At 53.4% G+C, this 21,210-nt stretch overlaps 2 protein-coding genes across 2 annotated transcripts; one reads left to right on the plus strand and one right to left on the minus strand.

Moving 5' to 3' along the window:
* Nucleotides 1-941: 941 nt before the first annotated feature.
* On the plus strand, nt 942-1,256 carry LOC119715254 (feather keratin 1-like). Its single transcript, XM_038172491.2, has one exon. The coding sequence runs from the start codon at nt 942-944 to the stop codon at nt 1,254-1,256; it is 315 nt and encodes a 104-aa protein (XP_038028419.1).
* A 10,341-nt stretch (nt 1,257-11,597) lies between these two features.
* Nucleotides 11,598-11,912, minus strand: LOC119714103 (feather keratin 1-like). Its single transcript, XM_038168862.2, has one exon. The coding sequence runs from the start codon at nt 11,910-11,912 to the stop codon at nt 11,598-11,600; it is 315 nt and encodes a 104-aa protein (XP_038024790.1).
* Nucleotides 11,913-21,210: the final 9,298 nt, after the last annotated feature.

Raw genomic sequence — 21,210 nt, forward strand, 5'->3', positions numbered from 1 at the left:
CTATGAAGTCTCCTTCTCTGGAGAAATTCAAGTCCTGTTTGGATGCCTACAAGGGCAACCTGCTCTAGGGAAACTGCTTAGGCAGAGGGGTTGGAACCGATGATCACTAGAAAACCCTTCCAACCCCTACAATTCTGTGATTCCGTGATTCTGGACACCTCTGTCAGAGGCCACCCCTGAAGAACCCCGTTACCAAAACCTTGCCACGGACACCGAATACACCCTCCAGCACTTAGGACTCATCTGCTGCCCTACTGACGTGTCCCCACTCAGGGAAATGCTTGACCTCTCATCCTGTTACTTAAAAGCAGATTCTGATGCCAAATGGGCAAATCAAAAATGAGGAAATGAAATGACAGAGTTGACAGAAACCAAAGCACAACCTGTGCCATTAGGAAGGCTATTTTGCATTTGAGGTGAGTCTGCTAGAAAATTACGGCCTGCGTAGAGTGCCTGTGGGCCTGGGGCGATGCAGGAGAGGTATAAAAGAGGCCCCATCTCGTCACTCTCTTCATCCACTCCTCTCACCTCCATCTCCCTGGGAACAAGGTGAGTCTTAAAGCTCCTCTCTTTCTCCTCCTTTACATCCCTGGGGATTGTCTCACAACATACCTGCACCTTCCTTCTCTGTTGGGTCTTGTGGTTGCTAGTCATGGGCAAGGGAAGGGGTCAGCAGGCGTGTCATGAAGTGAAGCTGTGGCTTGGCTGACATACGTCCCGAGATACGGGCTTCTTAGGGAGCTTATTCGGCCTGGACGTTCTTGCCAAGGACATTGGGGCTAAAGGAAAGGAGAAGGCTGAGGGCCTCCTTTCACAGCTGCCAGCTCCCCAAGTAGCATCTGCTGTTGCTCTCCAGTGGTGGGCTGGCAGACTGCTCCTCTCTCACCAACAATATTCCTCTGGGGCCTCACTCCCACCAGGTGCACGTCCTGCCCCGAGACATGTCCTGCTACAACCAGTGCCTGCCGTGCCTGCCATGCGGACCCTGTGGCCCAACCCCGCTGGCCAACAGCTGCAATGAGCCCTGTGTCCAGCAGTGCCAGGACTCCACTGTCGTCATCCAGCCCTCTCCCGTGGTGGTGACCCTGCCTGGCCCCATCCTCAGCTCCTTCCCGCAGAACACCGCCGTGGGATCCTCCACGTCTGCTGCTGTTGGCAGCATCCTCAGCTCTCAGGGAGTGCCCATCTCCTCTGGGGGCTTTGGCCTCTCCGGCTTGGGCAGCCGCTACTGTGGCAGGAGGTGCTTCCCGTGCTAAAGCTGCTGGTGATGGCCCGGGAGGAAGACCCCCAGGGACCCAGACGTTGGTAGCGGACTGGGCACAGAGCACAGGCTTCTTGTGTTCAGGGTGGCCAAACCTCTCCATCACGCCTTGGAAGAGGATGGCTCTCTCAGAGAGCATGGCCCATGTCTGCCTTTCCCCTCTTCCACTCTCTCCTTTCCCACCCGTGTCCTTGTTACTCACTGCAGCTCCACTGTGCTCTGAATCCCACAACGTCATCGCTGAGAGGACCTGCTGGCCCTTCTCCCGCAGTGGAGCAGACAGGTGGCCAAATGGTAGCCTGCCCACCATGGCCACACAGCTCACACTCTCGTCTGCCCCTGGTGATTCCTGCACTTAGGCCCCCCCTCGGAGTGACCTCCTTTCCCCCGTTTGACTCTAATATTAAAGTTCTGCTGCATCCCAGCCTCTGCCTCTGAGTTGTCTTTCCCCTGCAGCTGCTTTTCCAGGATGCCTGGGGAGAGAGGTGTTGCTCACGGGTAGTTCTGGGAGCAGGTGATTGCTGATGCTCATTCTTAGCAATTATTAACACAGACTTGCATTCAATATGCTTCTTCATGCATCAGGTCACCCTCTGGATTTTAAATATGTCGTTACTTAGAGCTGGATGGATTTATCCAACGTAGTTGAGTGGCCTCTGTGCATTTTGGTGTGCACAGTGTTTCTTCTTCTCTGATAAGCACAACAGCATGAAGCAAGTAGTAAAGAACAAGGGATGACTAGGTCCTTGACAAGGTGGAGGGCATAGCTGCCCAGGAGAAGACAGGAAATCCCTTCCTAACAACAACACCGCAGAACTTGCTGTTCTTGGTCAAAGTCTGTCTTGCTACACAGCTCCAAACTGGGCACAGTGTTCCAGATGCGTTTGGAGGAGTGCCGAGCAGAGTGGGATTGTCACTGCCCTCAATGACACCAAGCTGAGTGGTGCAGCTGATAGAAAAGAAGGAAGAGATGCCATTCAAAGGGACCTCCTCAGGCTGGCGAAGTGGGCCTGTGTTAACCGCATGAGGTTCAACAAGTCTAAGTGCAAGGTGCTGCACCTGGCTCAGGGCAATCCCAGACAGGAGTACAGACAGGGAGAAAAACTCATCGAGAGCAGCCATGTGGAGGGAGACTTGGAGAGAGACTTTACCCTACTCTGCCCACGTGAGGCCACATTTTGAGTAGTGAGTCCAGGTCTGGGGCCTCAGGCACAAGAACGATGTGGACTTCTTAGGGTGAGTCCAGAGTAGGGTAAAATATGATCAGACGGCTGGAGCACCTCTCCTCTGAAGAAAGGCTGAGAGAGCTCAAGAAGTTCAGCCTGGAGAAGAGAAGGCTCTGGGGAAACCTCGTTGTGACCTTTCAGTACTTAAAGGGGTCTCAGAAAAAAAGATTGAGAAGAACTTTTTACTTGGGTAGAAAATGATAGGGCAAGGGGGATTGGTCTTAAACTAAAAGGACAGATTTAGACTAGACCTTAAGAGGAAATCTTCACTGTAAGGGTAGTGAGGCACTGGAACAGGTTGCCAAGAGAAGCTGTGGATGCCCCATCCCTGGAGGTGTTCAAGGCCGTTCTGGATGGGGCCTTGGCCAATCTGATACAGCAAGTGGCATCCCTGTCTGTGGCAGGGGGCTTAGACTTAGATGATCTTTAAGGTCTCTTCCAACCCAGGTCCATGATTCTATAATTCTATCCTTCCATGATTCTATAATTCTATGATTCTTGAGCTCCTGACTATGCTTCTGCTCATACAGCCCAGGATGTCATTGGTGTCTTTGGTGTCTCAGAGCACTGCTGGGAGTCACTTCTCTTTGGGTGGGTTTACCACCCAAGTAACTTTTCTTGGGCCAGGTTTTGGTCTGCTGCCATAGAGGGGCTGCAAGACAGGTGATGTGGCATGAGGGCGGGCTGGCAGGAAGGCATCTGCCAGACTGGGCTCTGGGTGACTACGGTATTGCTTTGGGGAGCTCATGGATGGCCCTTAGAGACACTCAGTCAGCACCCGCTGCCTCTCCTCCTGCCCTCGGTCACTCCCTGCCTCCCTCTTCCCCACAAAGTTTTGCAGGAAGCCCAGGGAACAGATGGAAGGAGTAAGGGGAGGAGGACATGCACTGCCTGTGAGCCTGTCTGGTGGCTTGACGCCCAGCAAGGATCTAAGCACCCACCACCCACTCACTCACATCGCAGCCACAGTGGGGTAGGGGTGGCAGTTGGAATATCAAGAGACAGAAAAACTCCCCAGTCAATATAAAGACATTTTAAGAAGGGCATGGGAAAAAAAGAGAAAAAACTAATGATGCCAAGGCTGTGTCTGACCACCTTCCACCAACAGACCAATGCCAATGAGCTCTCTGCAGGATGGCTACTTTGGAAGAAGTGTCCTGCCATTTTGTTGCCGGGCATGATACTCTATCGTATGCAATATCCCTTTGGTCGATTGGGGTCAGCTGTCCTAACTGTGTCCCCTCCTGAAAACTTCCCCAACCCTTCCCCTGCTCTGTGAAGGTGCAGAGGGGGAAACATAGAAGGCCTTGATGCTGAGCTCAATCATTGGAGTGTCACCTCCACTGTTTTAGCCACACAATCAGAACACAGCACCATACTGCCTGTGGTGAAGGCAATTGCCTCCATCACAGCCAGAGCCAGTACAGCCTGCTTCCCCCACTCCCTCTCCTGGTCTGCTCCCGGGCCATTTTCTGCATGAGCCTCCCCGCCCAGCACAGCTGCCCCCAGAGCAGAAGGAATTGCCGCCCCTCCTCTTGCCTCTCTCCCTCTCCCCTGCTGCCCCCTTCCCAGGAACCTGTGTGGCTGCTGCCCTCCCGGGGCCACCTGCAGCTCTGGCTCCTCACTGGAGGCCAGCAGTGGCCACATGCCACCTTCAGCAGGCTGTGCACTGAGGCCAATATGGCACGCCAGGACAGAGAGGCAGCAAAGCTGGGCCTGATGGCCAGAGGCCCTGCAGAACTCATGGGCACCTCCCTCACGTGTGAGTGACAGTGCTTTACAAGGGGCCCTACTGCACACGGCCTCACCCTTGGAAACGTGAATGGTCCCCATGTGTCCCACATGCCCCCTGACGTCCCCAGGTGGTGTCTCGCAGCTGGTGTCTGAAGTGTCTGCAGGGGAAGGAAAACTCAGAGGCACAGGCTGGGATGCAGCAGAACTTTAATATTAGAGTCAAACGGGGGAAAGGAGGTCACTCCGAGAGGGGGCCTAAGTGCAGGAAGCACCAGGGGCAGATGAGAGCATGAGCTGTGTGGACATCATGGGCATCCTGCAAGATATCTATCTGCCCACTGCGCTGAGGGAGAAGGGCCAGCAGGTCCGCTCCATGATGACACTGTGGGATTCAGAGTACAGTGGAGCTGCAGTGAGTAACAAGGACACAGGATGAGAGGTCAAGCATTTCCCTGAGTGGGAACACGTCAGTAAGGCAGCAGATGAGTCCTAAGTGCTGGAGGGTATTTTGGGTTTCCGTGGCAAGGTTTTGGTAACGGCGTTCTGCTTTGGTGGCCTCTGTGAGAAATGTCCATCAGCACGTAGAAGAGGGTGGATGGGGAGAGAAGGTGTTTTTAGTTTCTCACTCTAGCTTGTTAGTGACAGGTAAGAAATTACATTAATCTCCCTATTCTGAGTCTGTCTTGTCTGTCGCTATAACTGGTGATAGACCTCTCTGTTTTTATCTCAACCCTTGATCCCTTTTCATCGCATTTCCTCCCCCTTCCCTTTAAGGCAGGGGAATTAGAGAGTGGTTGTGATGCAGCTCAGCTGCCCAGCTGAGTAAAACCACCATAGAGTAGGTCAGAAGGGGTAGAAGATTAGTCCCAAGTGCTGGAGGGGTCCTGCATATCCTTCTGTCTATGCAGAGCCCTCCTGGATGACCAAAGCCTCCCTCGCCTGAGGACACAGCACATCCTTCTACAACTTGGCCTGGCTCCCAGCCTGCTCCACCAGTCACAGCTCATTGCCTGCATAGGCAGATGGGCTGTGCTGCAGTTTTGAAATGCCCTGGCACAAGACAGCTCCTTTTTAATGACATGTTTTCTGTATCCTTGGCCTTGTTCCCTCTTGTGGCTGTCTCCTGGGCTCTTCAGGCAAGCCATGTTGTCAGCTGCTGTGAGGAAGGCAAAGGTTGCTCTCCTGAGCACAATGATGCCCAGCAAGTCCTGGGGAATCGAGTCCCTTCTCACTACCAGAGGACTGAGTTGTTCACGGGGACAGTGTCTTGCTCCACCACTATCCTTTCCGTACCATGCACTTTGGCTGGATGCATTCTGTGACCAGCAGCGCACCCAAAGACATGCCCTATTGTGCAAAGTGTGCCAAAGATCCTGTGATGTGTGTCCCAACTACCTCCCATGTCTGCAGGGCAGGGAAGTGCTTTGATCATGAAGCAGGGATGCATTGCCTCCTTGATGAAATCTGGGACATGTTTCTGTAGCCAGAGCCCTTGTGAGCAAGTCCCCTCCCTGAGCATGCCCAGCCGCATGGCAGTGCCCATTCCTGCCAGCCCTCGCTTGTTGAGTGGGAGCTTCCTTGTCCCCCCAGTGGTGCTGGCTTGTTCTGTTGCCTGAGGAGGGCTTTGGGACATGGCAGAGGATGTGTGCTGAAGCTCTAATGCTAGGAGACGACGTATTGCCTAGGACCTAGAGACAAGTCCCAGCAAGGGGGAAGATGTTTTCTGTAACCCTTTAATTCCCATCCACAAAGCATCAGGAGAGCTCCTACACACAGCCCCATCTCTTTGGCCAGGAGGGTGAGCCCTGTATGTCCCTCCTCCCTACCATCCATGTCTGAGCCTGCCCCTTGGGCAGACCTACTCAGAGGAGGTCCGCAGGCAGCTCTTGGGCAGCTTCTGGATACCTCTCATAGAGGATACCCAAGTAGAACCCCATTACCAAAAACATTACCATGGACACCGAATACACCCTCCAGCACTTAGGACTCATCTGCTGCCCTACTGACGTGTCCCCACTCAGGGAAATGCTTGACCTCTCATCCTGTTACTTAAAAGCAGATTCTGATGCCAAATGGGCAAATCAAAAATGAGGAAATGAAATGACAGAGTTGACAGAAACCAAAGCACAACCTGTGCCATTAGGAAGGCTATTTTGCATTTGAGGTGAGTCTGCTAGAAAATTACGGCCTGCGTAGAGTGCCTGTGGGCCTGGGGCGATGCAGGAGAGGTATAAAAGAGGCCCCATCTCGTCACTCTCTTCATCCACTCCTCTCACCTCCATCTCCCTGGGAACAAGGTGAGTCTTAAAGCTCCTCTCTTTCTCCTCCTTTACATCCCTGGGGATTGTCTCACAACATACCTGCACCTTCCTTCTCTGTTGGGTCTTGTGGTTGCTAGTCATGGGCAAGGGAAGGGGTCAGCAGGCGTGTCATGAAGTGAAGCTGTGGCTTGGCTGACATACGTCCCGAGATACGGGCTTCTTAGGGAGCTTATTCGGCCTGGACGTTCTTGCCAAGGACATTGGGGCTAAAGGAAAGGAGAAGGCTGAGGGCCTCCTTTCACAGCTGCCAGCTCCCCAAGTAGCATCTGCTGTTGCTCTCCAGTGGTGGGCTGGCAGACTGCTCCTCTCTCACCAACAATATTCCTCTGGGGCCTCACTCCCACCAGGTGCACGTCCTGCCCCGAGACATGTCCTGCTACAACCAGTGCCTGCCGTGCCTGCCATGCGGACCCTGTGGCCCAACCCCGCTGGCCAACAGCTGCAATGAGCCCTGTGTCCAGCAGTGCCAGGACTCCACTGTCGTCATCCAGCCCTCTCCCGTGGTGGTGACCCTGCCCGGCCCCATCCTCAGCTCCTTCCCGCAGAACACCGCCGTGGGATCCTCCACCTCCGCTGCCGTTGGCAGCATCCTCAGCTCTCAGGGAGTGCCCATCTCCTCCGGGGGCTTTGGCCTCTCCGGCTTGGGCAGCGGCTACTGCGGCAGGAGGTGCTTCCCCTGCTAAAGCTGCTGGTGATGGCCCGGGAGGAAGACCCCCAGGGACCCAGACGTTGGTAGCGGACTGGGCACAGAGCATAGGCTTCTTGTGTTCAGGGTGGCCAAACCTCTCCATCACGCCTTGGAAGAGGATGGCTCTCTCAGAGAGCATGGCCCATGTCTGCCTTTCCCCTCTTCCACTCTCTCCTTTCCCACCCGTGTCCTTGTTACTCACTGCAGCTCCACTGTGCTCTGAATCCCACAACATCATCGCTGAGAGGACCTGCTGGCCCTTCTCCATCAGTGCAGTGCGCAGATAGATATCTTGCAGGATGCCCATGATGTCCACACAGCTCATGCTCTCATCTGCCCCTTTTGTTTCCTGCACTTAGGCCCCCTCTCGGAGTGACCTCCTTTCCCCCGTTTGACTCTAATATTAAAGTTCTGCTGCATCCCAGCCTCTGCCTCTGAGTTTTCCTTCCCCTGCAGACACTCCAGACACCTTCTGTCAGGAGCAATGCTGTTGCTCTGGGGACTTCAGTGGGTGTGCTGGGCACAGGGGTCCATTCATTTTCCCAAAGGGTGAGGCCCTGTGCAGTACGGGCCCCTTGGGAAAGCACTGTCACTCACACCTGATGGAGGTGCCCATGAGTTCTGCAGGGCCCCTGGCCATCAGGCCCAGCTTTACTGCCTCTCTGAACACCGCCATGGGATCCTCCACCTCCGCTGCCGTTGGCAGCATCCTCAGCTCTCAGGGAGTGCCCATCTCCTCTGGGGGCTTTGGCCTCTCCGGCTTGGGCAGCGGCTACTGCGGCAGGAGGTGCTTCCCCTGCTAAAGATGCTGGTGATGGCCCGGGAGAAAGATGCCCAGGGACCCAGACGCTGGTAGCGGACTGGGCACAGAGCATAGTCTTCTTGTATTCAGGGTGGCCAAACCTCCCCAACACCCCTTGGAAGAGCATGGGACTCTTGGAGAGCACGGCCCATGTCTGCCTTACTCCTCCTCCATTCTCTCCTTTCCCACCTGTGTCCTTGTTACTCACTGCAGCTCCACTGAGCTCTGAGTCCCACCACATCAGCCTAGTGTGGGCCTTCTGTCCCTTTTCCCTCAGTGGAGTGGGCAGATGGACAGGTGGCGGGATGCTCTCCGTGGCCACACAGCGCGTGCTCTCGTCTGCCCCTGGTGCTTCCTACACTGGGGCACCCTCTTGGTGTGACCTCGTTTCCCTCTTTTGACTCTAATATTAAAGTTCTGCTGCATCCCAGCCCGCACCTCTGAGTCGTCCTTCCCCTGCAGACACTCCAGACACCAGCTGCGAGACACCATCTGGGGACGTCAGGGGGCATGTGGGACACATGGGGACCATTCACGTTTCCAAGGGTGAGGCCGTGTGCAGTAGGGCCCCGTGGAAAGCACTGTCACTCACACGTGAGGGAGGTGCCCATGAGTTCTGCAGGGCCTCTGGCCATCAGGCCCAGCTTTGCTGCCTCTCTGTCCTGGCGTGCCATATTGGCCTCAGTGCACAGCCTGCTGAAGGTGGCATGTGGCCACTGCTGGCCTCCAGTGAGGAGCCAGAGCTGCAGGTGGCCCCGGGAGGGCAGCAGCCACACAGGTTCCTGGGAAGGGGGCAGCAGGGGAGAGGGAGAGAGGCAAGAGGAGGGGCGGCAATTCCTTCTGCTCTGGGGGCAGCTGTGCTGGGCGGGGAGGCTCATGCAGAAAATGGCCCGGGAGCAGACCAGGAGAGGGAGTGGGGGAAGCAGGCTGTACTGGCTCTGGCTGTGATGGAGGCAATTGCCTTCACCATAGGCAGTATGGTGCTGTGTTCTGATTGTGTGGCTAAAACAGCGGAGGTGACACTCCAACGATTGAGCTCAGCATCAAGGCCTTCTATGTTTCCCCCTCTGCACCTTCACAGAGCAGGGGAAGGGTTGGGGAAGTTTTCAGGAGGGGACACAGTTAGGACAGCTGACCCCAATCGACCAAAGGGATGTTGCATACGATAGAGCATCACGCCCGGCAACAAAACAGCGGGACAGTTCTGCCTAAATAGCCATCCTGCAGACACTTGCTGGACATTGGTCTTCTGGTGGGAGGTGATGAGGCACAGCCTTGGCATCACTTGCTTTTTCTCTCTCGTTTCCCATTCCCTCCTTAAAATGTCTTTATATAAACCAAGAAGTTTTTCTGTCTCTTTGACTTCCAACTGTCTCCCCTGTCCTGCTGTGGCTGCGGTATGAGCGAGTGCGTTGGTGGGTGCGTAGATGCTTGCCGGGGTCAACCCACCACAGAGTCTTCCCCCTACTCCTTCCATCTGTTCCCTGGGCTTCCTGCAAAACTTTGTGGGGAAGAGGGAGGCAGGGAAAGACTGAGGGCAGGAGGAGAGACAGCGGGTGCTTTCTGAGTGTCTCTAAGGGCCATCCAAGAGCTCTCCAAAGAATCACCGCAGTCACCCAGAGCCCAGTCTGGCAGATGACTTCCTGCCAGCCTGCTCTCATGCCACGTCATCTATCTTAAAACCCCTCTATGGTTGCAGACCAAAAGCTGGTCCAGGAAAAGTTACTTGGGTGGTAAACCCACCCAAAGAGAAGTGACTCCCAGCAGTGCTCCGAGACACCGAAGACACCAATGACATCCTGGGCTGTATGAGCAGAAGCATAGTCAGGAGCTCAAGAATCATAGAATTATAGAATCATGGAAGGATAGAATTATAGAATCATGGACTTGGGTTGGAAGAGGCCTTAAAGATCATCTAAGTCTAAGCCCCCTGCCACAGACAGGGATGCCACTTGCTGTATCAGATTGGCCAAGGCCCCATCCAGAACGGCCTTGAACACCTCCAGGGATGGGGCATCCACAGCTTCTCTTGGCAACCTGTTCCAGTGCCTCACTACCCTTACAGTGAAGATTTCCTCTTAAGGTCTAGTCTAAATCTGTCCTTTTAGTTTAAGACCATTACCCCTTGCCCTATCATTTTCTACCCAAGTAAAAAGTTCTTCTCAATCTTTTTTTCTGAGACCCCTTTAAGTACTGAAAGGTCACAACGAGGTTTCCCCAGAGCCTTCTCTTCTCCAGGCTGAACTTCTTGAGCTCTCTCAGCCTTTCTTCAGAGGAGAGGTGCTCCAGCCGTCTGATCATATTTTACCCTACTCTGGACTCACCCTAAGAAGTCCACATCGTTCTTGTGCCTGAGGCCCCAGACCTGGACTCACTACTCAAAATGTGGCCTCACGTGGGCAGAGTAGGGTAAAGTCTCTCTCCAAGTCTCCCTCCACATGGCTGCTCTCGATGAGTTTTTCTCCCTGTCTGTACTCCTGTCTGGGATTGCCCTGAGCCAGGTGCAGCACCTTGCACTTAGACTTGTTGAACCTCATGCGGTTAACACAGGCCCACTTCGCCAGCCTGAGGAGGTCCCTTTGAATGGCATCTCTTCCTTCTTTTCTATCAGCTGCACCACTCAGCTTGGTGTCATTGAGGGCAGTGACAATCCCACTCTGCTCGGCACTCCTCCAAACGCATCTGGAACACTGTGCCCAGTTTGGAGCTGTGTAGCAAGACAGACTTTGACCAAGAACAGCAAGTTCTGCGGTGTTGTTGTTAGGAAGGGATTTCCTGTCTTCTCCTGGGCAGCTATGCCCTCCACCTTGTCAAGGGCCTAGTCATCCCTTGTTCTTTACTACTTGCTTCATGCTGTTGTGCTTATCAGAGAAGAAGAAACACTGTGCACACCAAAATGCACAGAGGCCACTCAACTACGTTGGATAAATCCATCCAGCTCTAAGTAACGACATATTTAAAATCCAGAGGGTGACCTGATGCATGAAGAAGCATATTGAATGCAAGTCTGTGTTAATAATTGCTAAGAATGAGCATCAGCAATCACCTGCTCCCAGAACTACCCGTGAGCAACACCTCTCTCCCCAGGCATCCTGGAAAAGCAGCTGCAGGGGAAAGACAACTCAGAGGCAGAGGCTGGGATGCAGCAGAACTTTAATATTAGAGTCAAACGGGGGAAAGGAGGTCACTCCGAGGGGGGGCCTAAGTGCAGGAATCACCAGGGGCAGACGAGAGTGTGAGCTGTGTGGCCATGGTGGGCAGGCTACCATTTGGCCACCTGTCTGCTCCACTGCGGGAGAAGGGCCAGCAGGTCCTCTCAGCGATGACGTTGTGGGATTCAGAGCACAGTGGAGCTGCAGTGAGTAACAAGGACACGGGTGGGAAAGGAGAGAGTGGAAGAGGGGAAAGGCAGACATGGGCCATGCTCTCTGAGAGAGCCATCCTCTTCCAAGGCGTGATGGAGAGGTTTGGCCACCCTGAACACAAGAAGCCTGTGCTCTGTGCCCAGTCCGCTACCAACGTCTGGGTCCCTGGGGGTCTTCCTCCCGGGCCATCACCAGCAGCTTTAGCACGGGAAGCACCTCCTGCCACAGTAGCGGCTGCCCAAGCCGGAGAGGCCAAAGCCCCCAGAGGAGATGGGCACTCCCTGAGAGCTGAGGATGCTGCCAACAGCAGCAGAGGTGGAGGATCCCACGGCGGTGTTCTGCGGGAAGGAGCTGAGGATGGGGCCGGGCAGGGTCACCACCACGGGAGAGGGCTGGATGACGACAGTGGAGTCCTGGCACTGCTGGACACAGGGCTCATTGCAGCTGTTGGCCAGCGGGGTTGGGCCACAGGGTCCGCATGGCAGGCACGGCAGGCACTGGTTGTAGCAGGACATGTCTCGGGGCAGGACGTGCACCTGGTGGGAGTGAGGCCCCAGAGGAATATTGTTGGTGAGAGAGGAGCAGTCTGCCAGCCCACCACTGGAGAGCAACAGCAGATGCTACTTGGGGAGCTGGCAGCTGTGAAAGGAGGCCCTCAGCCTTCTCCTTTCCTTTAGCCCCAATGTCCTTGGCAAGAACGTCCAGGCCGAATAAGCTCCCTAAGAAGCCCGTATCTCGGGACGTATGTCAGCCAAGCCACAGCTTCACTTCATGACACGCCTGCTGACCCCTTCCCTTGCCCATGACTAGCAACCACAAGACCCAACAGAGAAGGAAGGTGCAGGTATGTTGTGAGACAATCCCCAGGGATGTAAAGGAGGAGAAAGAGAGGAGCTTTAAGACTCACCTTGTTCCCAGGGAGATGGAGGTGAGAGGAGTGGATGAAGAGAGTGACGAGATGGGGCCTCTTTTATACCTCTCCTGCATCGCCCCAGGCCCACAGGCACTCTACGCAGGCCGTAATTTTCTAGCAGACTCACCTCAAATGCAAAATAGCCTTCCTAATGGCACAGGTTGTGCTTTGGTTTCTGTCAACTCTGTCATTTCATTTCCTCATTTTTGATTTGCCCATTTGGCATCAGAATCTGCTTTTAAGTAACAGGATGAGAGGTCAAGCATTTCCCTGAGTGGGGACACGTCAGTAGGGCAGCAGATGAGTCCTAAGTGCTGGAGGGTGTATTCGGTGTCCGTGGCAAGGTTTTGGTAACGGGGTTCTTCAGGGGTGGCCTCTGACAGAGGTGTCCAGAATCACGGAATCACAGAATTGTAGGGGTTGGAAGGGTTTTCTAGTGATCATCGGTTCCAACCCCTCTGCCTAAGCAGTTTCCCTAGAGCAGGTTGCCCTTGTAGGCATCCAAACAGGACTTGAATTTCTCCAGAGAAGGAGACTTCATAGCCTCCCTGGCCTGGCTATTCCAGTGCTCCATCACCCTTACCATGAAAAAGTTCTTTTGCATGTTGGTGCGGAACTTCCTGTGAGCCATTTTTTGGCCATTGCCCCTTGCCCTGTCCCCACAAACCACTGAAAAATGGTTGGCCAATTCCCTCCATCTCCCACACTTAAGATATTTGTAAACATTATTAAGATCCTGTCTCATTCTTCTTTTCTCAGCGCTGAGCAGACTCAGAAGCTGCCCCATGTTAGATAAGAGCCAGTTTCAGGTGGCTCCAAACTGGCCTGCTTCTGTCCAGAGCCAAGCCAATATGCAATGTTTTTTCTGGCTGTGTGAGAGCAGAATTAAGAAAAGGAAAACTACTCCGGCACAACAGCAGCTGGAACAGCGAGGAGTGAGAAACAGCCCTGAAGACACCAAGCTCAGTGAAGAAGGAGAGGGAGGAGGCGCTCCAGGTCCTAAAGCGGACTCACAGAATCATGAAATCATTAAGGTTGGAAAAGACCTCCAAGATCATCCGGTCCAAGCACCTCCTATCACCAATATCATCCACTAAAGCATGTCCCCAAGTACCACAGCCAACCTTTCTTTAAACACCCCCTGGGATGGTCGCTCCACCACCGCCCCAGGACAGCCCCTTCCAACGTCTGACTATTCTTTCTCAGAATAAATTTCTCCTCATTTCCAACCTGAACTTCCCCTGGTGCAACCTGAGGCCATTCCCTCTAGTCCTACCACGAGTTATCTGTGAGAAGAGGCCAACCCCCAGCTCCTTTCAGGTAGTTGTAGAGGGCACTAACATCTCCTCTGAGCCTCGTCTTCTCCAGACTAAACAACCCCAGTTTCCACAGCTGCTCCTCACAGGACTTGCGCTCCAGACCCTTCACCGCTTTGTAGCCCTTCTCTGGACACACTCCAGGGCTATGATGTCTTTAAACAAAGACATTAAAGACGATGGCCCCAACACCAAAAACCCTGGGGAGCACCACTCGTCAAGAGCTGGATTTGACTCCATTCAGTCAGAAGTTCCCCTGTGGCCCGTGGAGAGGCCTCTGGTGGAACAGGCTGTCCCCCTGCAGCCCATGGGTACCATGGTGGAGCACATCTCCACACTAGCCCATGGAGGATCCCCCAGTGGAGCAGCTGGTCCTTGCCCGAAGGAGGCTGTGGCCCATGGAGAGGACCACAGTGGAGCAGGCCCTGGGTCGGAGCTGCAGCCTGTGGACAGGACCCCACGCAGGAGCAGGGGTTCTGGGCGGAGCTGCCGCCCGTGGGGGAACCCGTGCTGGAGCTGTTTCTTCCTGATGGATGGACCCTGTGGTACGGACCCATATTTGCAGGAGTTCTCGAAGAGCTGCTGCCTATGAGAAGCCCACGCAGGATCAATTCAGGAGGGACTAAATCCTGTGGGAGGGACCCCACATTGGAACAAGGGCAGAGAGTTACTGTGAAGGAGGGGCTGAGTCGAAATGTTACGGACTGACCACAGCCCCACTGCATGTTCCCCTGCGCCACCTGGAGGAAGAACGACGAAGATGGTGGCTGGGCGAGAAGGTGTTTTTAGTTTGCTTCCAGTTTCTCACTGCACTAGCTTGTTAGTAATAGGTAATAAATTACATTAATCTCCCTATTCTGAGTCTGTCTTGTCTGTGGCTATAACTGGTGATAGACCTCTCTGTTTTTATCTCAACCCTTGATCCCTTTTCATCGCATTTCCTCCCCCTTCCCTTTAAGGCGGGGGAATTAGAGAGTGGTTGTGATGCAGCTCAGCTGCCCAGCTGAGTAAAACCACCATAGAGTAGGTCAGAAGGGGTAGAAGATGAGTCCCAAGTGCTGGAGGGGTCCTGCATATCCTTCTGTCTATGCAGAGCCCTCCTGGATGACCAAAGCCTCCCTCGCCTGAGGACACAGCACATCCTTCTACAACTTGGCCTGGCTCCCAGTCTGCTCCACCAGTCACAGCTCATTGCCTGCATAGGCAGATGGGCTGTGCTGCAGTTTTGAAATGAACTGGCACAAGACAGCTCCTTTTTAATGACATGTTTTCTGTATCCTTGGCCTTGTTCCCTCTTGTGGCTGTCTCCTGGGCTCTTCAGGCAAGCCATGTCGTCAGCTGCTGTGAGGAAGGCAAAGGTTGCTCTCCTGAGCACAATGATGCCCAGCAAGTCCTGGGGAATCAGGCCCCTTCACTACCAGAGGACTGAGTTGTTCACGGGGACAGTGTCTTGCTCCACCACTCTCCTTTCCGTACCATGCACTTTGGCTGGATGCATTCTGTGACCAGCAGCGCACCCAAAGACATGCCCTATTGTGCAAAGTTTTCCAATGATCCTGTGATCTTCTGGAGTTATGAGAGTTCTGGTCAGAAGGTCATGCTGCAGGGTGATGGCTGTTGGGGCTGCCTGGAGGGTGGCACAGTTTGAGCTCAGGCTCAGATGGAGCTGCTGGGCCAGAAGGGCATTTGGCACGTATGGTGCTCAGGCCTGCAGACAGCAGGCACTCTGGCTTGGCTTCATGCCAAAAATGTGGCACGTGGCCAATCCCAAATTAGAGCATGACTCGTCCTGGGCAGGGAGAGTCTCTCCCAGAAAGCTTGCCTGCTGAAGGCATTCCCTTGCCCTCCTGGGGTGTGTCCCAGCTGCCTCCCATGTCTGCAGGGCAGGGAAGTGCTTTGTTCATGCAGCAGGGATGCATTGCCTCCTTGATGGAGTCTGGGAGGTGTTTCTGTAGCCAGGGCCCTTGTGAGCAAGTCCCCTCCCTGAGCATGCCCAGCCGCGTGGCAGTGCCCATTCCTGCCAGCCCTCGCTTGTTGAGTGGGAGCTTCCTTGTCCCCCCGGTGGTGCTGGCTTGTTCTGTTGCCTGAGGAGGGCTTTGGGACATGGCAGAGGAGGTGTGCTGAAGCCCTAATGCTAGGAGAAGACGTATTGCCTGGGACCCAGAGACGAGTCCCATCAAGGGGGAAGATGTTTTCTGCAAGCCTTTCTTTCCCTCCAGAAAGCACTCAGGAGAGCTCCTACATACAGCCCCATCTCTTTGGCCAGGAGGGTGAGGCTTGTGTGTCCCTTGCCTTCCACCCTTCATGTCTGACCCTACTCTGGGGGCAGACCTACTCAGAGGAGGTCCAGGGGACGCAGGATCAGAGGGTAGTTCAGTCCCCAGTCTGCAGTGCTGCAAGAGTTTGTTCCCCATCCTGTGCAGGACCTGTCTTTTGTCCTTCTAGATTGCCTTGAGGTTCCTGAGGGCCCATTCCCGCAGGCTGTCTAGGTCTCCCCTTGTGGCAGCCCTGCACCAGAGTGCACCAGCTGGCCCCCAGTTGCTGTCTCCTCCCAAGTTAGTGGAAGTGGTAATGGCATCAAGGCAGACAGCTGAAAGCATTGGCACAGCCTGGATGCCTGGGGAGGCAAAGACCAGTGACCGTTGGATGGAGCAATGAGGGAGGGACAAGAGAGAAGCTTATGGTGCATTCTTAATGAACAGGACCTTGGGTGCTCTGCTGTGATTGCAGCTCCATGAGGAGCAGGCCCTCTTCCTGCAAAACACATCACCAACCATTCCCTGAAGTGCACAAAGCCATGTCCTGTCCTCTACCTGAATACAACCACTCCTGCACTCGGGCTCCTTTTTTGCCCATACTGATGTGATCCTGCTGGGGTATTACTTGGGTCTCTCATAGCACCACTAGAAAGTAGCCTGTATGGTAAAATAGGCATGTCAAAAATGAGGAAATGAAATGGCAGAGTTGATGGAAACCAAAACAAAATCTGTGCCATTAGGAAACCTATTTTGCATTTGAGGTGAGTCTGATGGAAAATTACGGCCTGCACAGAGTGATTGTGGGCCTGAGGCAGTTCACGGGAGGTATAAAAGCAGCCCCATTTCCTCTGTGTCTTCATCCACTCCTGCCTCCTCCATCTTCTTGGGATCAAGGTGAGTCTGAAGCCCTTTCCCCTCTTCTTCTTCCCTGGAGATTTGTTAGCAGATGCCTGCACCTTCATAGACTTCTGCATCTTGGGAGCACTAGCCATGGGAGAGGGAAGGGATTGGCAGGTGTGTCATGGAGAGGAGCTGGGGCTTGGATGAGGTGTATCTGACGCTATGGGCTATGTGGGGATCTTTGTGGATATTGACATTCTTACCAAGGACACTGCAGACCGAGGGAAGAGAAAGCTGTGGGCCTCCTTACACAGCTGCCAGTTCACGAAACATCATGTGCCATGGTTCTCTCTTGGTGGGCAGTATGATGCTCCACTCTCACCTATGTGCTCCTCCTGTCCCTCCCTCCCTCCAGGTGCACGTCCTGCCCCGAGATATGTCCTGCTACAACCGGTGCCTGCCGTGCCTGCCATGCGGACCCTGTGGCCCGACCCCGCTGGCCAACAGCTGCAATGAGCCTTGTGTCCAGCAGTGCCAGGACTCCAACGTCTTCATCCAGCCCTCTCCCGTGGTGGTGACCCTGCCTGGCCCCATCCTCAGCTCCTTCCCGCAGAACACTGCTGTGGGATCCTCCACCTCTGCTGCTGTTGGCAGCATCCTCAGCTCTCAGGGAGTGCCCATCTCCTCCGGGGGCTTTGGCCTCTCCGGCTTGGGCAGCCGCTTCTGTGGCAGGAGGTGCTTCCCCTGCTAAAGCTGCTGGCTATCTGAATTGGGGCCTCTTCAGAGAGTGACCTCATTTCCCTGTGTTGACTCTAATATTAAACTTCTGCTTCATCCCGATCTTCACTGCTTGGTTTTCTTTTCCCTGTAGACACTCCAGACACCTGCTGTCAGGAGCAATGCTGTTGCTCTGGGGACATCAGTTGGCATGTGGGGCAACTGGGGAGTACGGGCCCCTTGGGAAAACACTGTCACTCACACGTGAGGGAGGTGCCCATGAGTTCTGCAGGGCCTCTGGCCATCAGGCCCAGCTTTGCTGCCTCTCTGTCCTGGTGTGCCATCTCGGCCTCAGTGCACAGCCTGCTGAAGACGGCATGTTGTCATTGCGGGCCTCCAGTGAGGAGCCAGAGCTGTAGGAGGCCCTGGAAGGGCAGCAGCGACACAGGTTCCTGGGAAGGGGGCAGCAGGGGAGAGGGAGAGAGGCAAGAGGAGGGGCGGCAATTCCTTCTGCTCTGGGCGCAGCTGTGCTGGGCGGGGAGGCTCATGCAGAAAATGGCCCCGGAGTAGACCAGGAGAGGGAGTGGGGGAAGCAGGCTGTACTGGCTCTGGCTGTGATGGAGGCAATTGCCTTCACCATAGGCAGTATGGTGCTGTGTTCTGATTGTGTGGCTAAAACAGTGGAGGTGTCACACCAGTGATTTAGTTCAGCCTTAAGGCCTTCTATTTTTCCTCTCTGCAATCCCAGAGAACAGTCGAGCAAGTGCTAGCCTGTTAACTTTCCCCACAGTAGCCTCTAGATAGCTGTGCTTTGCACTTGGAGCTAGAAGAGCTTTTTATCTTACCAATCCTTGGGCTATTATGGAGCAGTACTTGCATATCATCAGGACTCTCTACAAGCCCCCTAAGTGCCCGAGGTAGGGAGTGGGCAAGAGGAAGGGATGAGATATCACCAGGGCAGCACAGCTAAAGCAACCAAAGGGTTATTGCACACCATTTGTCATCACACCCAGAACAAAAAATAATTAAAAAAAAAGAAAGACAGAGAAGGTGGAAGGGATGCTGTCATTGAGAAAACATCTATCCTCCCAAACAACCACTACACTTTTGAGGCCTAGCTTCCCAGGACGTGGCTGATAGTGGTGGGGTGGAGTGAATAATCGTTTTCTCTTAGCTTCTGCACATCTTTTCTTGTTTTTCTCTTTCTTTTTCTTTGAATTCCACTGTCATTTTCTCCATATGTGAGAAGACTTTTTTTTCCCTATAGTACATTCTCCCACCCTTCTCATCCTTTCATGATGGGGAGTAACAGAGCAGTTTGGTGAAGTTTAGTTTGCCAGCAATGTGTAACCATCAGAGTGGGAAGTGCTCAGAAGGGGACGCAGCTAGAACATCTGACCCAAATTGACCAAACAGATATTTCATGCCATATCACATCATGCTCAGCAACAAACCATGGGACAGTTGTTCCAAAGTAGCCATTCTGCAGTGACTGGCCAGGCATTGGTCTGCTGGTGGGAGGTACTGAAACACTGCCTTTGCATCACTTGTCTTTTCTCTTTTTGTCTACTGTTCCCCTCATAAGCTGTCTTTATTAACAGACTTTTGCTTCACAAGGTGCTGCATGCAGTGAGGCACATTTGAATTGCTTCTACACAAATGCACACAGTATGAGGAATAAAATGGATCAGCTAGAAGTCTTGGCCCAATCCCACACCTATGACATCACCAGCATAAGTGAAACATGGTGTGATGGGTCCTGTGGCTGGTGTGTCGCAATAGATGGTTACAGGCTCTTCAGGAGTGACAGACAGTAGGCAAGGTTGTGTGTGTGGGGGCGGCAATGTACGTGAAGCAGGGGCTGGACTCTGTGGAACTTGAAGTTGGCGATGGCAAAGGTAAGAGCCTCTGGGTAAGGATTAAGGGACAAACAAGTAAAGGGGATGTCGTGGGAGTCTATTACAGGCCACCCAGCCAGGACAACAACACCAGCAAATTATTCTTTGTAGAACTAAAAGATGCCTCAAGATCAACTCCCCTTGTTATTATGGGGGACTTCAACTTGCCAGACATCAACTGGGATTACCACACAGCCAACATGAGCAAATCCAGGAGGTTCCTACAGCACCTAGATGATACCTTCTTGGTGCAGGTGTGAAGGGAGCCAACTAGGAAAGTTGACCTAGGTCTGTTGCTGGAGAACAGAGAGGCTCTTGTGGTGGACATGGCAATTGGTAGCTGTCTTGGCCATAGTGACCATGAAGTGGTTGCGTTTAAAATTTTTGGTGACAGATGGAAATCTGCCACCAAAAATTCAGCCCTGGATATGGGGAAAGCAGGCTGCTCAGGGAACTAGTCAGCAAGGTCCCCTGGGAAATTGCTTTTGAAGGCATTAGCGTCCCTCAATGCTGGTCAGTCTTTAAGCACTGTCTCCTAAAAGCACAGGATCAGGCAATTCCAAAATATCAGAAGTCAAGCAGGTAAGGCAGAAGGCTGGCCTGGCTGACCAGGGATCTTCTACTGGAGCTTAGGCGAAAAAAGAAATGTACTGACCCTGCTGGAAGCAGGGTCAGGTAACATGGAAGGAATACAGGGACACTGTTCACGTTTGTAGGGAGAAAATTCATATGGCCAAAGCCCAATTAGAGTTGAAGCTGGCCAGGTCTGTGGGAGACAATAAAAAGTTTTTTTTTAGATATGTTAACAGAAAAAGGAGGACCAAAGTAAACATAGGTCCACTACTTGATGTGGAAGGTCACATTACAGACAAGGACATAGGCAAAGCAGAGACGTTTAATGTTTTCTTTGCCTCCATCTTCAACACTGATGATGGGCTTCATGACCTAGGATGCCCTGAGCTGGAGGACCATGACAGTGGGAATGAGAAACTCCCAACAGACCCTGAACATGTGTGGGATTTGCTGCTCCACCTGGATCCATACAAGTCCATGGGTCCAGGTGGGATTCATCCCAGGGTGCTTAAAGAGCTGGCTGACGTCATCACAGAACCTCTCTCAATTATTTTTCAACAGTCTTGGGAATCTGGAGACGTCCCAATAGACTGGAAGCTGGTAGATGTACCACTTTTCAAGAAGGGCAAGAAAGTAGACCCTAATAATTACAGGCCAGTCAGTCTCACGTCAGTGCCTGGTAAAATTATGGAGAAGATTATGCTTGAAGTTATTGAAGTGCACCTGGGGGACAATGCAGTCATTGGTCCCAGCCAGCATGGGTCCATGAGGGGTAGGTCCTGCTTAACAAATCTGATTTCCTTTTATGGTAAGATCACCCATCTAGTTGACCAAGGGAAACCAGCTGATGTGATCTTTTTGGACTTCAGCAAAACTTTTGACACGATTTCCCATAGGATCCTACTGGACAAAATGTCCAGCATCCAGCTAAACAAAAACATCATCCAGTGGGTGAGCAATTGGCTGACGGGCAGGGCTCAAAGGGTTGTGGTAAATGGGGCCACATCAGGCTGGTGGATGGTCACTAGCAGGGTCCCCCAAGGCTCCATTTTAGGGCCAGCCCTCTTCAATGTTTTTATAAATGATTTGGATGTAGGACTAGAAGATATTTTGAGCAAATTTGCCAACGACACCAAACTTGGAGGAGTTGTGGACTCGGGTGAGGGTGGAAAGGCCTTGCAGAGAGATCTGGACAGATTGGAGAGCTGGGTAATCACCAAATGCATGAAGTTTAACAAGAGCAAGTGCTGGGTCCTGCACCTGGGACAGGGCAACCCTGGCTTTACATACAGATTGGG

This window comes from Anas platyrhynchos, chromosome 28, assembly GCF_047663525.1.
Source record: "Anas platyrhynchos isolate ZD024472 breed Pekin duck chromosome 28, IASCAAS_PekinDuck_T2T, whole genome shotgun sequence".
Taxonomy (NCBI): Eukaryota; Metazoa; Chordata; class Aves; order Anseriformes; family Anatidae; genus Anas; species Anas platyrhynchos.

What these genes read in the sequence shown, in the direction of transcription:
- LOC119714103 (XM_038168862.2), bottom strand. Translation starts at nt 11,912, where the DNA reads ATGTCCTGCTACAACCAGTGCCTGCCGTGCCTGCCATGCGGACCCTGT.
- LOC119715254 (XM_038172491.2), top strand. Translation starts at nt 942, where the DNA reads ATGTCCTGCTACAACCAGTGCCTGCCGTGCCTGCCATGCGGACCCTGT.